Below are 20,467 nucleotides of genomic sequence, written 5' to 3' on the forward strand. Positions count from 1 at the left end.
CTATAACCACCTATATGTCTGTTGTCTACAATACATTATATAGTCATCCCTGTAGTGCACCAGTTAGCCATTGTGTCTGTGTGTCTCATTTCTCTGTTCTTCATTCTCTCTATCTGATCTCCCTTTTCCTGCTCTTCCCAGTTGGTCTTCGGCGGAAGGGTCCCCCCTTAAGATCCATGTCCAAGCTTTATAAATAAATAAAATACAACTGAATTGAAAGAAGAAAAACCCATCAAGACTCCACCCACCTAAACACCACTTCCTGGTACAGAAGTATGTGCAAAAATGAAAAGTGATGAATCCTTAGACCTGAATACAAAACAGCACCAACAAAGATGGTTTTAAGTTTAATCACAAAACTCTACATGATCATGGTGGTTTTCACCATAACCTCAGACTTCAGAAAGGTTTCAGGTAAGCAACCAAATGTATTCTAATTTTCTACCAGCTCCATCCTTGTTATTTTGGGGAATTTCTTTATTCCGGAGTGAACTTTATTGTTGTTGATGCCGTTTCCACAGGTTCCTCTCTCAGTGACAAAGTCCACCAGAATCCAGCTGTGATGTTCCTAAAATCTGGAGAAACTGCCAACATCAACTGTTCGCACAGTATCGACAGCTACGACCGAATCCTCTGGTACAAACAATCAGACGGACGCCTGCAGCTCCTTGGATACATGCTTGGGACCAGTCCGTTTCCAGAAAGTGGAGTTAAAGTGAAGATCACAGGAAGTGCAAATAAAGGAAAAACCTGCACGTTAACAATTGAAGAAGTCAGCAGTGCAGTTTACTTCTGTGCTGCTAGTCTCCACAGTGAAACATCTCAGAGCTCCTCAATACAAAAACCTCCTCACAGCCCTTCTGCACCTGCAACCAAACCAGGATGTGGTCTCTGATTACAATCAGGATTGGAATGGGAGGTTCTGACTGGAGAGTGGTGCCTTTAACCCCACCTGCTTTGGCTCTCTTGTGGTTCTCCATCTTTAAAACCAAACTGAAAATGTTTCTGTTCAGTAAAGCCTCTAGTTAGTGTAAACTCTAGTATGTTAGGGCCAGTATTCATAGCTGCAGCTACAGGACCAGACTAGAGCAGGTGGTCTGAAACAGCTTGATCCTAGATATGCTGCTATAGAGCTACGCTGCAGGGAGACACCAACATGATCCACTGGCTGGTGCCCCTCACCCCTCCTTCTCTTTCCTTTCTTCAGACCAACCCTCTGTTATTATTAGAAGTTTCTCATCACCACATTCTTCTCTATTGTTCTTGTAGTTTGTTGTGCTGGTCTGCCCCTCCTTTTCTCTTCAGTACACGTCTGCAGGCCAGAGCTTCAGGAGCTGCATGCTGACCTGCAGCTCCCCCCGACCACATCTCTGCTTATATAGTCATTCCTGTAGTGCAGCAGTTAGCCTCATTGTCTGTATCGTCTTTATCTGTTTTTCATTTGCTCTCTCTGTTTTCTCTTTCTTGTTCTGCCAAGCTGGTCTTAAGCAGGAGGGTCCCCACTTATGCTCCAGGTCCTGCTCAAGGTTTTTTCCCTCCTAAAGGAGAGTTTTTCTTGCCAGTTTGGCTCAAGGATTTTCTCCCACTAAGGGAGTTTTTACCAGCCATTGTTCATGCTATGTTATGAAACAACTGCTCCGGGGTAATGTTCTGGTTCTCTGGAAAGATCTTAGAGACAACTTGTGTTGTAACAGACGCTATATAAATATCATTTAATTGAATTGAAAAAAGAAAAACCCAACAAGACTCCACCCACCTAAACACCACTTCCTGGTAGAGAAGTAGGTGCACAAATGAAAAGTGATTAATCAATAGACCTGAAAACAAGACAGCAAAAACAAAGATGGCTTTAAGTTCTGTCATGAAACTCTACACGATCATGATGGTTTTCACCATAACCTCAGACTTCAGAAAGGTCTCAGGTAAACAACCAAATCTGTTTTTATTTTTTACCACCTTCAATTCATCTTGTAATTATGAGGAATTAATGATTTCTGTGTTGCACTTTGCTTGTTGTTAATGCCGTTTCCACAGGTTCCTCCCTCAGTGACAAAGTCCACCAGAATCCAGCTGAGATGTTCCTAAAATCTGGACAAACCGCCGACATCAACTGTTCACACAGTATCGACAGCTACAACCGAATACTCTGGTACAAACAATCAGACGGACGTCTGCAGCTCCTTGGTTACATGTTTGGAACCAGTCCGTTTCCAGAAAACGGAGTGAAAGTGAAGATCACAGGAAATGCAAATAAAGGAAAAACCTGCACGTTAACGATTGAAGAAGTCAGCAGTGCAGTTTACTTCTGTGCTGCTAGTCTCCACAGTGAAACATCTCAGAGCTCCTCAATACAAAAACCTCCTCACAGCCCTTCTGCACCTGCAACCAAACCAGGATGTGGTCTCTGATTACAATCAGGACTGGAATGGGAGGTTGTGACTGGAGAGTGGTGCCTTTAACCCCACCTGCTTTGGCTCTCAGACCAAACATCCATCCATCAAGGACAGCATGGAGACCGGGGCTCTGACTGGGAAAGACTTGCAGCCTGACAGAGATGTGAGAAGTGGGAACAGCTGAACAACAACTGCTCCTCATTTCAGGAATATTTGTCCAGTAGGTGGTGCTGGAGCTCCAGAAATAATGTCCAGAACTTTGAATTGTCTTGTACATGAAATGTGTTTTACAACTAAACTTTTCTTAACTGGTTCAGGAACATTTCTACATCCTGCCTTAGTTGAAGATGGGACACATTTGTCACATAACCTGTATTTTCTCACATTCACCATAATCACCTGCACACAAACACATAGAGAGAACAGAACTAGACCAACCACAAATAAATGTGTCACAGGTTAAAGAAACACAACCATGTTCTGATTTCAGCATCATTTCCTGATTCATGAAGCACAGCAGAGACTCTAGTTGGAGCCTGACAGTCAAAATGAAGCCCTCTCATCTCATCATGAGCATCATCTCTGCATGGATTAAAGGTATCACTTCATGGTGCTTTTATTCTCTTAATTAAACAAAGACAAAACAGCACAGATGACACAGATGCACTTTTCTTAAAGATCGAACAAGATTCCATCTCTGTAATTCTTCACAGGAGTCCACCTCAGTAATGAAGTATTCCAGACTCCAGCGGAGATCTTGGAGAAGGAAAACACGAATCGATGACACGATTCTCTGGTATCAGCGCTCACCGGGAGACACTTCTCTGAAGCTGATCGGGTTCATGTATTATCAAACTCCCAACGTGGAGTCTCAGTTTCAGAGCAGCTTCAATGTGAGTGGAGACGGAGAGAAAGAGGCTCATCTTCACATCCTGGAGCTCAAACACCCTGAAGACCCTGCAGAATACTTTGGAGCAGCGAGTATGCACAGTACTAAAGGGAGGGATTGTGCCATACAAAAACCTCCTTAACGACAGGAGCATGGCAGCAGGAAACCTCTGAAACCACGTCACCAAAAGCCAAGTCTCAAAGGAAAACAGCAGCAAATCAACTCCATTAAATGGCTGAAATTATGGGGTTCAAATTAAAATAGTAAGATAAAGGGATTGCATACGTTTCACTTCAACTTTAGGTGTAAATATAAGTTTAACTCTCAATTGTTTCTGTCAATCAAGGTAAAGAAGTTTGTCTCTGATGCACAGTCAAGATTTAGAGAAAAACAACCCAAACACAGTAAATCATCATCACCATCCTTCGACTGTCGTCGGGATCCTAGATGTCACTTCTTTCCATCGGGTTCTGTCGGCCATTGCTGCTCCCAGTTCTTGGAGTGTAAGTCCTGTGTCCCTGGAGATGGTGTCAGGATAAGTATGAGGCCTGGTTCCTCTGGATGATTGGGGGAGCCGCCATAGCAGGATGTCGGATATAACTTGATCCGTAGCACGGTAGCAATGACCTGCAAAGATTGCTCTACGGCGTGCTACAGTTGTTGTTATTGGTGGTAGTTTACCATAGATCTGCTCCTTGGTTGGATGAGTTTTCCAGGAGATGTTTTTGACACACATGAGGAGTCTTATTTATGTGCCGTTGAGCCGGTCTTGTAGTTCCTTCTTCATAGTCCAGGTCTCAGCACCAGATAATAGGATGCTTTCAACACAGGCCCTGAAGAAAGAGACCTTGATGGAGGTTGAAATTCCTGATTGCCAGACTCTGAGGAGTTTGTTGCAAGCGTTCCAGGCTTGTCCCTTTCTGGCAAGAAAGTCTTTTCTGCTGTTAGCCACATATGAACCCAGATATTTAAAATCCTTGACTTCTTTGATGTGTGATCCATCCCGTGATGTAATACTTGGGTGGTTGGAGTCCTCATTCATAAGCATGCATTCTGTTTTCTTTGAATTCAATTTGAGTCCGACTTTGGCCACTGCTTCTTCAAATGCGATGAGCAGGGTCTGGGGAGATGTTGTGTGCTCTGCGGTCAGGGCGACATCGTCCGTATAGTCGAGGTTGGTCAGATATTTCTTGCTTTGACGACCAGATCTTCTTCCAACCATTAGTCCGTTGTCTCTGATGTTGTCCACTGATTGCTGCAGAGTATAGTCCACCACGATGACAAACAGAAAGGGTGCAAGCGTGTCACCTTGGAGAATTCCAGCTGTGGTTGTAAATTATTTTGTTGGACCATCGTGGCTTTGAACGAAACTGGTGGGATTTTCATACATTATGGCTATGGCTTTTACTATTTGCTCAGGAATTCCATAATTATGGAGGATGTGAATCATGGCTGCTCTATTCACACTGTCAAAAGCCTTTGATAAATCTACAAATATGATGGTGCCACTCTTCTTTGAAACTCTGAGTTCCTCAATGATACGCCTTATTGCCAGAATCTGTGGGAGGGTGGATCTTTTCTTCCGGAACCCATTATGGTTCCTTTGAAGAATCGGTTCAAGGTGAGGAGTGATCCTGTTCAATAGAAGAGAGTTGTAGACTTTCGATTAGGTGTAGTTGTTGGATGTAGTTGTTTGGTTGTTGTAGTCAGATCACCGGTCTTTGGTAGCGGGATAATGCAAGGCTTGGAGAATGCTTTGGGCTTCCTACCCTTGAAAGTTCCATTGCAGAATTCCAACAGTTGATTGTGAAAGAGTTTGTGTTTCCAAAGGAAGGGTGGAATATTATCAGGCCCTGGTGTTTTTGCCTTATTCAGGTTATTCAGGACTGATTGGAGTTCCTCCATGGTAAACAAGTTGTTATCAATGGGTAGCTTCTCCCTCACCCTCCTATTGTAGAAAGGGTCATTCAAGTCAACCAATTGTTGGTCAGGACATCCGAGAAGAGTACTGAAGTGATCGAACCATTTGTTCAGTCTTTCTTGAGTGGTGTCTCCTTTGATCTTTATAATTGGAGAGGCCTTGTAAATCAGTTTCAGTTAACAGCTCGTAGCAACTACTGAGCATGGAGGCGGAGGGGATTTACTAGACCAATTTGGAGTCACTGAGTCCACCATGAACTCCTCTTAAAGTATTTTCAAATTCAGATATGGAACCAGTTGTCCAATAGCTAAAGCTTCATTGGAACTGATGTCTGACAACGATGCATTAACTGTGACCGAATGGCGCAAAAACTAAAGAATTATGGGCCTTGAATGTCCAAATCCAGACGTCAACCACAGTGAAACGCCGTAGTGGAACCTTAAAACAGCTGTACATAAACCAACGTCTGCAAACCTCAAAGAACTGCAGCAACGCTGCGAAGAAGGTTTGGTTAAAACACCTCCAGAGATTCTTCCACACCAGCCAGAACTATGAAACTGTTAAAGTTAGGAATAAGACACTAATTTGGAGTCATTAAACACAAACATGATGTTGAATCATGTCATGAGATCATATCTCAACATATATTCAACAACTATCCCATCGTCAACAGCATCAAACCTTTATGTCAGAATGTAAAGAGGAGGAGCTTCATCTTTGACTCCACCCTTTAATGATCACGTCTGCAGGACAAAGCTGTTGGAGGGACGACTCCCAGATAGTTGGAGATCATCAGTATAACTGCTGATACACTAACAAACTGGTACTTTATTGTGTAACATCAGTAAATGTTTAGAGAAATGATCATCTTTGCGCTTCACTTGGCTTTTAAAATGTTGCAGGTTTCAGGTAAAAACCTCAGAATGATTCAAACATTGATCTCACAGTTGGAAGCTGCACTCCTGGATTTCAGAAGACAAATCTCTTCAGGAATCTTAATTTGGCCATTTTTGCGTTTATCTTGATCATTTTTCCACAGGTTCCTCTCTCAGTGACAAAGTCCACCAGAATCCAGCTGAGATGTTCCTAAAATCTGGAGAAACCACCGACATCAACTGTTCACACAGTATCGACAACTACGACCGAATCCTCTGGTACAAACAATCAGACGGACGCCTGCAGCTCCTTGGATACATGTGGGTGGGTTCTGGAAATGCAGAAAGTGGAGTTAAAGTGAAGATCACAGGAGATGCAAATAAAGGAAAAACTTGCACGTTAACAATTGAAGAAGTCAGCAGTGCAGTTTACTTCTGTGCTGCTAGTCTCCACAGTGAAACATCTCCGAGCTCCTCAATACAAAAACCTCCTCACAGCCCTTCTGCACCTGCAACCAAACCAGGATGTGGTCTCTGATTACAATCAGGACTGGAATGGGAGGTTGTGACTGGAGAGTGGTGCCTTTAACCCCACCTGCTTTGGCTCTCAGACCAACTATTCCTCTTTTACAAACATAGATTTTCACTCCAGCAGGTGGAGACAGACCTCAACAATTGTAATGAATCAACACGGTTGTTGTTCTTCCTTGTTAGCTGCAGCAGCGATGCAGACGTCTCTGAGACTCCTGCTCTGACAACAACTCCATCAAAGGTTTATCTGCTGGTGGAACAAACAGGACCTGAAATGGGAGCTGGATGCAGAGCCTCAAACTGCAACTCCTTCATCATCACATTCATCATCTGCATGTTATTGTTCTTGTATTTCCCAGGAAATAAAAGTAAGGAACAAAGATTCGGGAGGAAGATCAAGGCAAGTTAACATTTCCAGCTCTTAAAACTCTCTCTGCTGCTCCACAGGCGCCTCTGACACCAAACGGGTCGACCAAACTCCTCCTGCCATCTTCAAGAGAGATGGTGAATCTGTGGACAGTGAGATCAAATGTTCACATGAAATACAAGGTTATCAAGTCATTCTGTGGTACAAACAGGACAAACATGGAGCTCTGAAGTTGCTGGGATATCTGAACGTGAAATTTCAAAATCCTGAAGAAGATGTGAAAGGAAAAATCAGTTTTGACGGAGATGGTCAAAAGCAGTCCAGCCTCACAGTTTCTGACCTGAAACTGAATGACAGTGCCGTGTATTTCTGTGCTGCTAGTCGACACAGTGCTGCAGATTCCCTCAAAGTCTCTACAAAAACCTCAATTTATCTGTTTGACTGTGAGACGAGACTTTCAGACTCCTGAACACCTGCAGCAGACACCAGCTACACCGACACTCTGAAGACTCTGTCAACAGTTTTCACCTCTATGATAAAACGGGACAGACGATTGAAGTAAAACTTGCTGATGTGATGTACATTTTACTAGTACCATCTCTGGTACCAGGATGAGGAAAAAGACCAGATGTGAGATATTAAGTTACCTGTGTCGGTTTTGGTAAATCATTTGATCATCTGTTCTGAAGAACAGACAAGGATCTGCTATGGTGTTCCTCAGGGTTCAGTGCTACAGCCAATCTTGTTCAGTTCATACATGCTGCCCTTGGGAAGTTTAATCCAGAATCACGGCATCAATGTTCATTGCTATGCAGATGATACACAGCTCTATATGTCTATGAAGCCAGAAGAAACAGAATTGTTAGCTAAACTTCAGGCACGTCTTAGGGACATCAATGACTGGATGTCCACTAATGTTTTGCATTTAACCTCTGATAAAACAGAGGTTATTAGTTTTTGGTCCCAAACACCTCAGGAAGGGATTAGATAGTGTTGCAATGGCCTCCAGTGTTACTGTGAGAACCCTTGGAGTCATTTTGATCAAGAATGGTGGTTTAAACATCACATTAATCAGGTTTGTGAAGCAGCGTTTTTCCATCTCCATCTTGTGAAGCAGTGTTTTTCTATCTCCAAAATATCGCAAAGATTAGGAACATCATCTCCAAGAAATCCAAAAAATAAACCAAAAAAAATCCCATTCAAAAATCTGTTTTCATAGTGTGTTAGGGCCAGTAGTCATAGCTGCAGCTGCAGGACCAGACTAGAGCAGTTGGTCTGAAACAGAGCTTCATCCTAGATATGCTGCTATAGAGCTACGCTGCAGGGGGAAGCCAACATGATCCACTGGCTGGTGCCCCTCACCCCTCCTTCTCTTTCCTTTCTTCCAATCAACCCTCAGTTTTTAATTAGGAGTATCTTATCCCCAACATTGTTCTCCATTGTTCTTGTAGTTTGTTGTGCTGGTCTGACCCCTCCTTTTCTATTCTGTGCACGTCTGCAGGCCAGAGCTTCAGGAGCTGCATGCTGACCTGCAGTCCCCCCCTCTGATCATCCTACTGCTGCTTCCACCTGTCTGTATAGATGTCTGTTTGATTCCTGCTGACATCCTGACCTGGAGTTCCTCCCCCTATAACCACCTCAGTGTCTTTTGTCTACATTATATAGTCATCCCTGTAGTAAACCAGTTAGCCATTGTGTCTGTGTCTCTCATTTCTCTGTTCTTCATTCTCTCTATCTGCTCTCCCCTTTCCTGCTCTGCCCAGCTGGTCTTTGGCAGGAAGGTCCCCCCTTAAGATCCAGATCCAGGCTTTATATATAAATAAAATAAAACTGAATTGAAAAAAGAAAAACCCATCAAGACTCCACCCACCTAAACACCACTTCCTGGTACAGAAGTATGTGCACAAATGAAAAGTGATTCATCAATAGACATGAATACAAGACAGCACCAACAAAGATGGTTTTAAGTTCAGTCATGAAACTCTACATGATCATGGTGGTTTTCACCATAACCTCAGACTTCAGAAAGGTGTCAGGTAAACAACCAAATGTATTTTAATTTTCTACCAGCTTCTATTCATCTTGTTATTTTGGGTATTTCTTTATTCCGGAGTGCACTTTGCTTGTTGTTGATGCCGTTTCCACAGGTTCCTCTCTCAGTGACAAAGTCCACCAGAATCCAGCTGAGATGTTCCTAAAATCTGGAGAAACCGCAGACATCAACTGTTCACACAGTATCGACAGCTACGATCGAATCCTCTGGTACAAACAATCAGACGGACGCCTGCAGTTCCTCGGATACATGTTTGGGACCAGTCCGTTTCCAGAAAAAGGAGTGAAAGTGAAGATCGCAGGAGATGCAAATAAAGGAAAAACCTGCACGTTAACGATTGAAGAAGTCAGCAGTGCAGTTTACTTCTGTGCTGCTAGTCTCCACAGTGAAACATCTCAGAGCTCCTCAATACAAAAACCTCCTCACAGCCCTTCTGCACCTGCAACCAAACCAGGATGTGCTCTCTGATTACAATCAGGACTGGAATGGGAGGTTCTGACTGGAGAGTGGTGCCTTTAACTCCACCTGCTTTGGCTCTCAGACCAACTATTCCTCTTTCACAAACATAGATTTTCCCTCCAGCAGGTGGAGACAGACCTCAACAATTGTAATGAATCAACACAGTTGTTGTTCTTCCTTGTTAGCTGCAGCAGCGATGCAGACGTCTCTGAGACTCCTGGGGCCTGTACTACGAAGCAAGTTCAACATATCCAGGATATCTTTTCCTTATCCAGATTCACTAAGCGGGACAATTGCAATCACGCTAAGCGGTCACACGACGGTGGTTATCAACTCGGTATATCAACCCAGGTTTCTCCAATCTGGATATGAGCGCGTGCACATAAAAGGGGCAGTGTTTTCAGCGCATGACCAATCGCAAGCATGGAGAAGTCCGCTGTCAGAGCCGCTTATTTCAGTAGCGAAGAGCAAACAATAATTTTACGGAAATATGATGAGTATAGGCATATAATACAGGCAAAAAGCAACACAGTTGCAGCTGCAAAATGCAGGAAAGACAGCTGGCAAAAGATCGCTGACTGTATAAATGCGTAAATTCATAGGGATATAAACATATATTTGAATATTCTGGGAATCTTAATCTTAAACTGTAAACCATGATCAGCAATATTAAAATAATAAAAGGCTTGCAATATTTCAGTTGATTTGTAATGAATCCAGAATGTATGACATTTTTTTGTTTTTGTGTTTGCATTACAGAAAATCACAATATTCTAATTTTCTGAGACAGTCTGTATATATTGGTTCTATAACTATTGTTGTTGACCGATAACTTGTGCTGATGCTGTACCAAAGAATTGGGTTTTTTTATTTATTTTATTTAATTTTTTATTTTTTCAGGAGGGGGGTATTTAGTATTTTAAAGTGACTTCTCAGAATGTTCGAGGGACGAAATTGAAAATCCCTTTTTTGCTATCCCCTTACAAATGCATCTTCTTTTTGATTTCTTCTTGATTTATTTATTTAATTGGTATTAGTTTTGGATTGACTGTACATCGGATTTTGGGTGATGATTTGTTTTATTTATTCATTGATTGATTTATTTTTTATTTTCTCCTCCACCTCTTTTTTCTTTTTTTCCTTTTTTTCTGGATCGTTCATACAGCTACTCATCAGGGAAAGCAAAGGGGTTTTGGTGGTCCCTGAATACGCGTTCTCTTCGGAGGGATCCCCTCACGATCCGTGCACCAAGCTCCACTAGATTCTCTTCGAAAGGGCATGCCATTTTCCAAGAGAGCTGATTGGTCAGTGGACGGTGCTTTTACACCCGGCGATCTGTATCTCGAACATAACCTGCTCCGGAGCAGGTTAGCGGTTCAGCATAAGTTACCATGGCGATGTGCCCCGCTAAGAAGTGAACCACCGTCGTAGTCCTGAAAACCCAGGGTTAAACCTGAAGTTACCTCGCTAACCCCAAATCCCGCTTCGTAGTACAGGCCCCTGCTCTGACAATCACACCATCAAAGGTTTCATCTGCTGGTGGAACAAACAGGACCTGAAATGGGAGCTGGATGCAGAGCCTCAAACTCCAACTCCTTCAACATCACATTCATCATCTGCATGTTATTGTTCTTGTATTTCCCAGGAAATAGAAGTAAGGAATAGAGATTCTGGAGGAAGATCAATGCAACTTAACTTTTCCTACTCTTAAAACTCTCTCTGCTGCTCCACAGGCGCCTCTGACACCAAACGGGTCGACCAAACTCCTCCTGCCATCTTCAAGAGAGATGGTGAATCTGTGGACAGTGAGATCAAATGTTCACATGAAATACAAGGTTATCAAGTTATTCTGTGGTACAAACGGGACAAACATGGAGCTCTGAAGCTGCTGTGATATCTGAACCTGGGAAACAAATATCCTGAAGCAGATGTGAAGGGAAAAATCAGCTTTGATGGAAATGGTCAAAAGCAGTCCAGCCTCACAGTTTCTGACCTGAAACTGAACGACAGTGCCGTGTATTTCTGTGCTGCTAGTCGACACAGTGCTGCAGATTCCCTCAAAGTCTCTACAAAAACCTCAATTTATCTGTTTGACTGTCAGACGAGACCTTCAGACTCCTGAACACCTGCAGCAGACACCAGCTACACCGACACTCTGAAGACTCTGTCAACAGTTTTCACCTCTATGATAAAACACGACAGATGATTGAAGTAAAACTTGCTGATGTTATGTACTTTAATAGTACCATCCCTGGTACCAGTATGAGAAAAAAACCAGACGTGAGATATTAAGTTACCTGTGCTGATTTTGGTTAATCATTTGATCATCTGTTCTTTACAACAGAATAGGGTCTGCTATGGTGTTCCTCAGGGTTCAGTGCTAGGCCCAATCTTGTTCAGGTTATACATGCAGCCCTTTGGAAGTATAACCCAGAATCACAGCATCAATGTTCATTGCTATGCTGATGATACGCAGCTCTATTTGTCTATGAAGCCAGAAGAAACAGAATTCTACCACACATTATCACAAGTACACATGTGATCACCAGTAGAGCAGCTGAAAAGATGGAATAACATGAAAAGGTGAATCCCCGCCCTCCTGCAACTCTTAATTTCTTCAATGTGTTGTAGATGGCGTAACGTTCGACCAGGGTTTGTGTTGTCATCCACGTATTTGTTATTTTAATTATCTCCAGCAGGGGGCAGTATGTCTGTAGTTCAGATAAACAAGGTATTAATGTCCCGCCCACCTACAAACTGTTTCCTGATGAATAAATATATCCACAGATGAAAAGTTAGTAATCAGTAGATGTGTGTACAAGTCAGAGATAAAAACAACGTGTTTGATTGGAGTCATGAAACTCTACATGATCATCACCGTCTTCTACACAACCTTTGACTTCATCCAGGTTTCAGGTAAACAACCAAATGTTGTTTTCAAGCTGAAATTCGTCTTCATCTCAATCCTTGAAAGTATCTTGTTTGTATTTTGTAATGTGGCTTAGTTGATGTCGTTTCCACAGGTTCCTCCCTCAGTGACAAAGTCCACCAGAATCCAGCTGAGATGTTCCTAAAATCTGGACAAACCGCTGACATCAACTGTTCACACAGTATCGACATCTATAATGTAATACTGTGGTACAAACAATCAGACGGACGCCTGCAGTTCCTCGGATACATGCTTGGGACCAGTCCGTTTCCAGTAAACAGAGTGAAAGTGAAGATCACAGGAAATGCAAATAAAGGAAAAACCTGCACATTAACGATTGAAGAAGTCAGCAGTGCAGTTTACTTCTGTGCTGCTAGTCTCCACAGTGAAACATCTCAGAGCTCCTCAATACAAAAACCTCCTCACAGCCCTTCTGCACCTGAAACCAAACCAGGATGTGGTCTCTGATTACAATCAGGACTGGAATGGGAGGTTCTGACTGGAGAGTGGGGCCTTTAACCCCACCTGCTTTGGCTCTCAGACCAAACATCCATCCATCAAGGACAGCATGGAGACCGGGGCTCTGACTGGGAAAGTCTTGCAGCCTGACAGAGATGTGAGAAGTGGGAACAGCTGAACAACAACTGCTCCTCATTTCAGGAATATTTGTCCAGTAGGTGGTGCTGGAGCTCCAGAAATACTCCAACTAGCAGCTTTAAAAAGGAGCGGAGGAGTTTTAGAAGATGCAGAGATGTCAGACACCCTCAAGTTCCAGGAGATCATCATGCCAGCAATAATCTTTTCATTTTTTCTCATGGGTAATCACTTTGATCATTAAGAACCCCTCTTCATTTAAAAGTTTAGCACATTTAACTTGTGTTCCTTCTCCCCAGGTCTGGTTTTGGGGGTTGAAGTCCTGGAGACCAAGTCCAGCTGGTCTGCAGCCACAAGAAGACCGACTACACGCTCATGCAGTGGTACCAGAAACTCCCTGGAGACCCGGCTCTGAAGAGAATCGGACATCTGAATTACGACCAATCAGAAAATGAGAAGCCGTTTGAAAAGGACTTTAAAATCACCGGAGATTTGAGCGGAGAGAGAGCGAAGAACGCGTCTCTGTTCATGGTCGACCTGAAGACTGAACACACCGCCGTTTACTACTGTGCAGCTTCGTATGCACATCATCTAAAAACACACACTCCCCCGAACAAAAACTCCACTTTCATGAAAACTTCTGGTTTTACACGTGAACTCAAACTGCTCCCAGCTGTGTTTGATGCCATCAGCTCTGCCAGCCACCGCAGTGATGATGTCACTTCCTGTGCAAATTTCAGACCAGACGGGTTCGGTCTTTGTTCCCCATTAAAGTTTATAAAAGTTACTCTGAAAGTTAAACTCTTCATCGAAGGTCTTCTGGGAAACGTCCTCCTTGGGAAGCCGTGTGCTCTGTTTCCTGTCGGGTAATTATCCGTCTGGAAACACATATTTATTAACATTCATCATGATTTAACTGTTGTTTTCACCTTTTATTGTCTTTGTTCTGATTTAGTCTCGAAGTCACTCTCAGTTAGGGTTGCCAACTCCCTAAAAAATAAATAACAGGACAAAAAAAGGGAATTTTTTTAGCCCCTTTTTTGTGAGTGAAACGATTTTTTAACTATTTGACTCGAACCTTAATTGAATTAGATGCATATTTTTGAATGCCATGAACACATGGAAAACAAATTATTATACAGCAATTCACTTTAATAACAAAATAACAAAATTAACTGAATAAAATAAGTAACTTTCCTAAACAGAAAACTGTCCTGCTTAACTAAAAATTGTATAAATTAATAAAAAACAATAAAAAGAAAGCAGAACATCCATCCTGTAATAGTGCACAGTATGGATACGTGACCTCATTTATTTATTTATTCATTACTGATCCCCATTAGTCCTCACTGCAGTGAAGACTATTCTTCATGGGGTCCAACATTGCACACATAAAACAATAAAATACAATCCTTACAATTAAAATATAACTAAATCTAAACAAAAATGATCTGAGATCTGATGGAATTCAACCCTTAAAATGTTGAAACCAGCCAAAATGTTATACACTCAGAATTTCAGAATAAACCAAGAATTTCAGAATAAACCAACTAACTAAAACTGACTTCCTTGCTAAGTACTGCTTTCCTTAATTTATTTTTGAATCTCATGTCGTGCATTTCATGCTTTCTTGTCCTTCACCTTGTCTGTTTTGAGGTCTTGCTGCGTAAACATCAGATGAAAATGAAGTTAAGTTGAGTGGAAGCCTTAAGCTCCACCCACTTCATTAAAAATGTACATAAAAGACTTCCCTCACTTTGTGCATCTATGTAGAAGATACCAGGAACGTTAGAGCTGCAGACGTTTCCCCGTCAAGTCAAATGAGAATGTTCATCACTTTGCTTTATTTGTTTTTGTTTGCAGGTCAGATGATTAAACCGTTTTTACAAACGTCACAGTAACAGACTCATCTACTGACGGTTTTCTTTCTAACTTCTAGACGTCGTTGCATCATCACTTGTGATCCAACAATCACCCACGTCTGTTCTGATAGAACCTGGACCAGAGGTCCGCCTTGACTGTTACCATGGAGACACCAACTATCCCTACATGCTCTGGTACAGACAGAAGTCGGCGGCGGGAGGCCGGCGGGCCGTGGAGCTGATCGGACTCCTGCACTATGAAAAGTACAGTCCTGAGAAGAGCTTTGGAAGCCGCTTCAACGTTACGGGACACTCCAAGAGCAGAGCGCAGCTCATCATCTCCGACCTGAACCCGGCAGACTCTGCAGAGTTCTTCTGTGCAGCGAGTCACACAGTGATTCAAGCCTGCTGCTTCCTCTACAAAAAGCCAAGCATCATCAGACTCAAACACCTGCACCAGTCTGCTGCATCATCTTTCATCAAGGCTTCCAGTGCAACTGTGAGAAGCCTTGGTGTTGTTTTCGATCAGGATTTGTCGTTTAAACCATATGTTAATCAGGTTTGTAAAATAGCGTTTTTCCATCTCCGTAATATTGCAAAAATTAGGAAAATCCTCTCGCAGAGTGGTGCAGAAAAACTAGTTCATGCGTTTGTATCTTCTAGACTAGATTACTGTAATGTGTTATTAGCGGGATGTCCAAGTCATTTGCAGAATAGGCTCCAGCTGATCCAGAATGCAGCAGCCCGAGTACTGACAGGAATCAGCAGGAGAGACCACGTCTCTCCAGTGTTAGCGTCGCTCCATTGGCTACTCGTAAAATTCAGAATCCAATTTAAAATGTTATTACTTGCGTATAAAGCCCAAAACGGCTTAGCTCCGTATTATTTACAAGACCTGATAGTGCCTTATGTTCCTGGCAGAGCTCTCTGATCTCAGAGTGCAGGTTTACTCGTAGTTCCTAGAGTATCTAAATGTAGATTTGGAGGGCGGGCGTTCTGCTATCAGGCACCATTACTATGGAACCAACTTCCAATCTGGGTTAAGGAGGCTAACACCACCTCCACCTTTAAAACTAAACTTAAAACCTTTCTGTTTAGTAAAGCCTATAGTTAGTGTTTAGTAAACCTCTAGCTGGTGTTGGTAAATCTCTAGGTAGTGTAAACTCTAGTGTGTTAGAGTCAGTAGTCATAGTTGCAGCTATAGAACAAGACTATAATAGTTAGTCTCAAATATAGCTTCGCGGTAGATATGCTGCTATAGGCCTATGCTGCAGGGGGCACCGACATGATCCACTGGGCGGTGCCTCTCACCCTTCTTCTCCTCTCCTCTTCCCTTCCTCTCTTCACCATTTCCATTTTTATTTATTATAAGTATCTCATAGCTATCATTTTTGTCCATCGCTCCTGTAGTTTCTTATGCTGGCCCCCCTTTTCTTTTTTCTCTTTTATACATGCTGCAGCATCCTCTGCTGGTGGCGAAGAGCATCTCTGAATGCACAACACCGGAACCTGCAGCGTGGGAGTGAGAGGGGCAGGGTAACGGCCTGGTCAGGCGGGGGAGAGATTTGTCCGTCAAGCAGTGTTGTGCATGAACGCGTTCAAATGAACGCGTTCATTGAACACGTTCATTTCTGTGAGAACGTTGAACTGAACACAACATATTTACACATAAAGAACTTGAACGTGAACTTGTTCATTCTGCAGATCATGAACTGGAATTTCAACTGTTCAGATTATGTGAGCCACTGTTTAGGTCCAATTATTACGGAATAATCCTTCTCATTTCACCAGCGAGCACATTTAAAATGCTCGACGAGCCCGGTGCAGTCTTTACGAATGTAGGCTGATTTATGGTTCCGCGTTACACCAACGCGGAACCTACGGCGTAGGGTACGCGGCGTGCGGACCGTATGGTTTGCGTCGCCGCGTGCCTTACGCAGTAGTCTTCGCCGTCGATTTAACGCGGAACCATAAATCAGCCTTGACTGGTGAAGAGAGACGTTGCAGTCGCAGCGTCAGCGAGCCGTCAGATGATGATCCACTTATCATTATCTGCGGGAATTTTACACATCGTCTCCCAAAGAGTCTGACGGTGGGAACCTAACCTTTCTGTGCAAATTATGTCCACCTGCGCTGAGAAAACAAGTCTGAACGTCTGCCTTGTCAACTTCAAATTTGAAACGTCATGTGGAGTTAAAGCATCCGCCCAGTGGGAGAAAATATCTGCGAGTCCTTAACAATCAAAAAAGTTCCCAGAAAGACCAAGAGGTCTGATTTCCCAGAAACAGGTAGACAAATTGATAATGCACTACAATGTTGGAGATTTACAGCCTCTGAATAAAGTTGAAACGCCACTAGGACAATACATGATTGTATTCAGCAGGGTCTCCAACCCTGTCCTGCATGTTCTACATGTTTCCTTGCATCATCACACCTGATTCTGATTAATGGCCGTCATCAGCTTGTCATCCAGGTCTGCACAAGTCTGTTAATGACAGTCATTTATATCAGGGTTCTGAGGGGAAATATCTAAAACATGCAGGACAGGGGGTCCTGAGGACCAGGGTTGAAGACCACTGGTATACAGTGAACACTTTTAGGATGGGGGGGGGGCGTTTCATTCGTACTTCTCACCTAAAAATATTGAAATGAACTGAATTTGAACTAGTTCAAAATGAAAATGGTGAACTATGAACGTGAACTGTTCATTTTTAAACTATGTGAACTGAACTTTGAACTAGTTCATGAGAAGTATGAACTTGCACAACACTGCCGTCAAGACTCCTCTCCCTGGCCCTGCCACTTCTCAACCTTTAATAAGGACAAATTTAAAAAGGTTTGGTTGCCTTTTCTTACATATTTTGACAATCTTACTACTCACAAACTGGGACTCTCCTGATCAGACCTGGTACAACCCAGTTCTACGTAATCATAAGACAAGGTACCTACATCTGCATTCCAGGTGAACTGGTTCTGGTGACTGTGACCATAGCTGTCTTAAATATTAGTACTATTATTACCTTTTTTTCTTTTCTTGTTTATTGATTATTATTTTCTGTATTATGTATTCCCCTTATTCCACTTTGTTGCTGTATGATTTGAAGAATGTATTGTGTTTTATTAGGGCCCAAGCACTGACAGTGTGAAGGCCCTATTGTATCTGTAGGAATTTTTCCGACTTCCGACGAAATGAGGGCCTTTTTTCCCCCTAAACGTGCCCCAAAAGTCACCAAATTTTGCACGCAAGCCAGGCCTGGCTAAAGATTTGATATTTAATGGTTTGCATTAATGGGCGTGGCAAAATGGCTCTGTATTGTATGTACTTATTTACTGTCTAATTATGTCTTGACACTTTTAATGTCAATGTAAAGCACTTTGAATTACCTTGTGTTGAATTGTGCTATATAAATAAACTTGCCTTGCCTGTAGCGCCCCCTTGAAAATATATAATTATACAATCGAGCCCGTCGCCCCAGATTGACATAGAAAAACGAAATTCACTACACATGTACAACATGTCAAGACGCACCAAAAAGTCTCTTGGACCAATACCCTAACACCAACAGGAAGTCGGCCATCTTGAATCTGCCATAACTTTTGAATGGTTTGACATACAGAGTCATGGTGGTGTCATCGGACTCAGTTTTGAGTCCTTGACCTTTATTGGTAAAAATTGCACGCATGAGGGCCCGTTCAACGCTGCTTGCAGCTTTAATTATTTATTGTGTTATTATTGTGTTTTATTATTTTCCTAATTCTTATTTCCTTTAGAGGTTTCTCAACATCTCACTTGTACACGATGTTTTGAACAAAAATGCCCATAAACAGATTTAAAAAAAAAAAAGAAATACCACGAGACTAAGATCACGAACGAGGTGACGCCCCTTTTATTATTTTTCACGAATGTGGGCGAGTTTGTGACATCATTTCCTCCCATCGTTGGATCTCTTCATTTCATTTCACTCCATTGTTCTCCTGGAGTTAAAATGACTCCACACTTCATCGCGCTGACATGTCTCATATCCTGGATGGCAGGTACAAATATTAAGCTGTAAGAGAAGATGCATCCTGGTTTCTGTCAGTGATCTCCAGGAAACGTGGCTGCAGGTCATCTCTGTCTGATCTCTGTCTGATCTCGTCCCTCCAGGCGTCGGCAGGTCAGTGCTGATCACTCAGTGGCCTCCACACGTCTCCAGCCGTCCCGGCGTTTCTGCACAACTGCACTGCTACCAGAACCACACCGAGTACGACTATCTGTACTGGTACCGGCAGCCGGGGGGGAAACAGCTGCAGCTGATGGTGACTCTAATCGCCGGGAGTTGGTCCCCTGAAGAGGGATTCAGGTCTGGTTTCCAGGCCGTGAAGTCGGCAGAGAAGCAGTGGTCCCTGACGATCTCCAGCCCTCAGCAGGAGGACCAGGCCGTTTACACGTGTGCAGTCAGACGACACGGTGATGCCGGAGGCCTCGGGGCCGCGACAAAAACCAGCAGCAGCTGCTGGTTGATCTGACAACAAACACCAAACCAAACCACCGCCAGAGACGGAGACGGTTGTCAGGTGTGGTTTTACTGGAAACAGGGAGGTTGTTATGAGAAGGTTTAACCAGCAGGTGGAGACACAGAACACACAAGCAGAACCACAACCCTGGAAACACTGCATCAGATCAGATTTGTGACCAATAAAAAAGGGAGAGGAAATTAAAAAAAGAATAAAGATAAAAATAAAGATAAAAAAATTGATAACAGTTTTCATATATTTTCTACTTATGTTGATACGTTAATAAATATTGTGTGAATTTTCCAGTTATTATCCAGTTATTGTAACTGTATTTTTTGTTTTTAAATACATTTCCCCCCTTTGTCTTTCCCCTCTCAGCCATCAACTTGTATTATTTGCTTTTTTTAATAAGTGGAAATAAAAAATTGAGAAAAATAAATACAAAAATTTAAGAAAAAATATAATTTAAAATAAATAGTTTTAACGTTACCCTACGTAGCAATAGCCCTTGTGACCACATGTCGGTGTACTGTTTTGAAACGTGCCTGAAGTTTATCTATAAGTTCTGTTTAATCTGGCTTCATAGACAAATAGAGCTGTGTATCATCTGCATAGCAATGAAAATATATGTCGTGATTCTGGATTAAACTTCCCAAGGGCTGCATGTATAAACTGAAAAAGATGGCCCTAGCACTGAACCCTGCGGAACACCATAGCAGATCCTCGCCTGTTCTTCAGAAGAGATGATTAAATAAGAGGAGCTGATGATTGATATGTCGTAAGACCCGCCCCCTTTATGGAGAGCTGTTAATGATGATACATTTGGCACTTTCACTGGGATGTGGAAACTCTCACGACCACTTTAACTTTTAAAAAATATCCCATCATGGCACTGTTAAGTCCCGTCTTAAGGTTCCTGGACGAAAGGTGTTCGTTTGTGTCCAAATATTTGTCCAACAGATCTTTGGATAAAGGTTTTCACAACTGTAAAAGACAACTGTAAAGTGTCAACTGTGTACCGTTTGACTTAGCAACAGTAACTAAGGGTGGCGGGACTTACTGATGGGTCAATTATTACTGTAATTATCCCAGATGTT

At 42.6% G+C, this 20,467-nt stretch overlaps 2 gene segments (V, D, J or C); both read left to right on the forward strand.

Annotated features, from left to right (window-relative positions):
* The first annotated feature begins 1,827 nt into the window (after nucleotides 1-1,827).
* Nucleotides 1,828-2,408, forward strand: LOC133462212 (T cell receptor alpha variable 36/delta variable 7-like). The segment is given in 2 exon segments: nucleotides 1,828-1,922; nucleotides 2,035-2,408. Coding segments are annotated over 2 exon segments (453 nt in total).
* Nucleotides 2,409-8,914: 6,506 nt separating this feature from the next.
* LOC133462213 (T cell receptor alpha variable 36/delta variable 7-like) lies at nucleotides 8,915-9,497 on the forward strand. The segment is given in 2 exon segments: nucleotides 8,915-9,012; nucleotides 9,124-9,497. Coding segments are annotated over 2 exon segments (453 nt in total).
* Nucleotides 9,498-20,467: the final 10,970 nt, after the last annotated feature.

Source organism: Cololabis saira, chromosome 16 (assembly GCF_033807715.1).
Source record: "Cololabis saira isolate AMF1-May2022 chromosome 16, fColSai1.1, whole genome shotgun sequence".
Classification (NCBI taxonomy): Eukaryota; Metazoa; Chordata; class Actinopteri; order Beloniformes; family Belonidae; genus Cololabis; species Cololabis saira.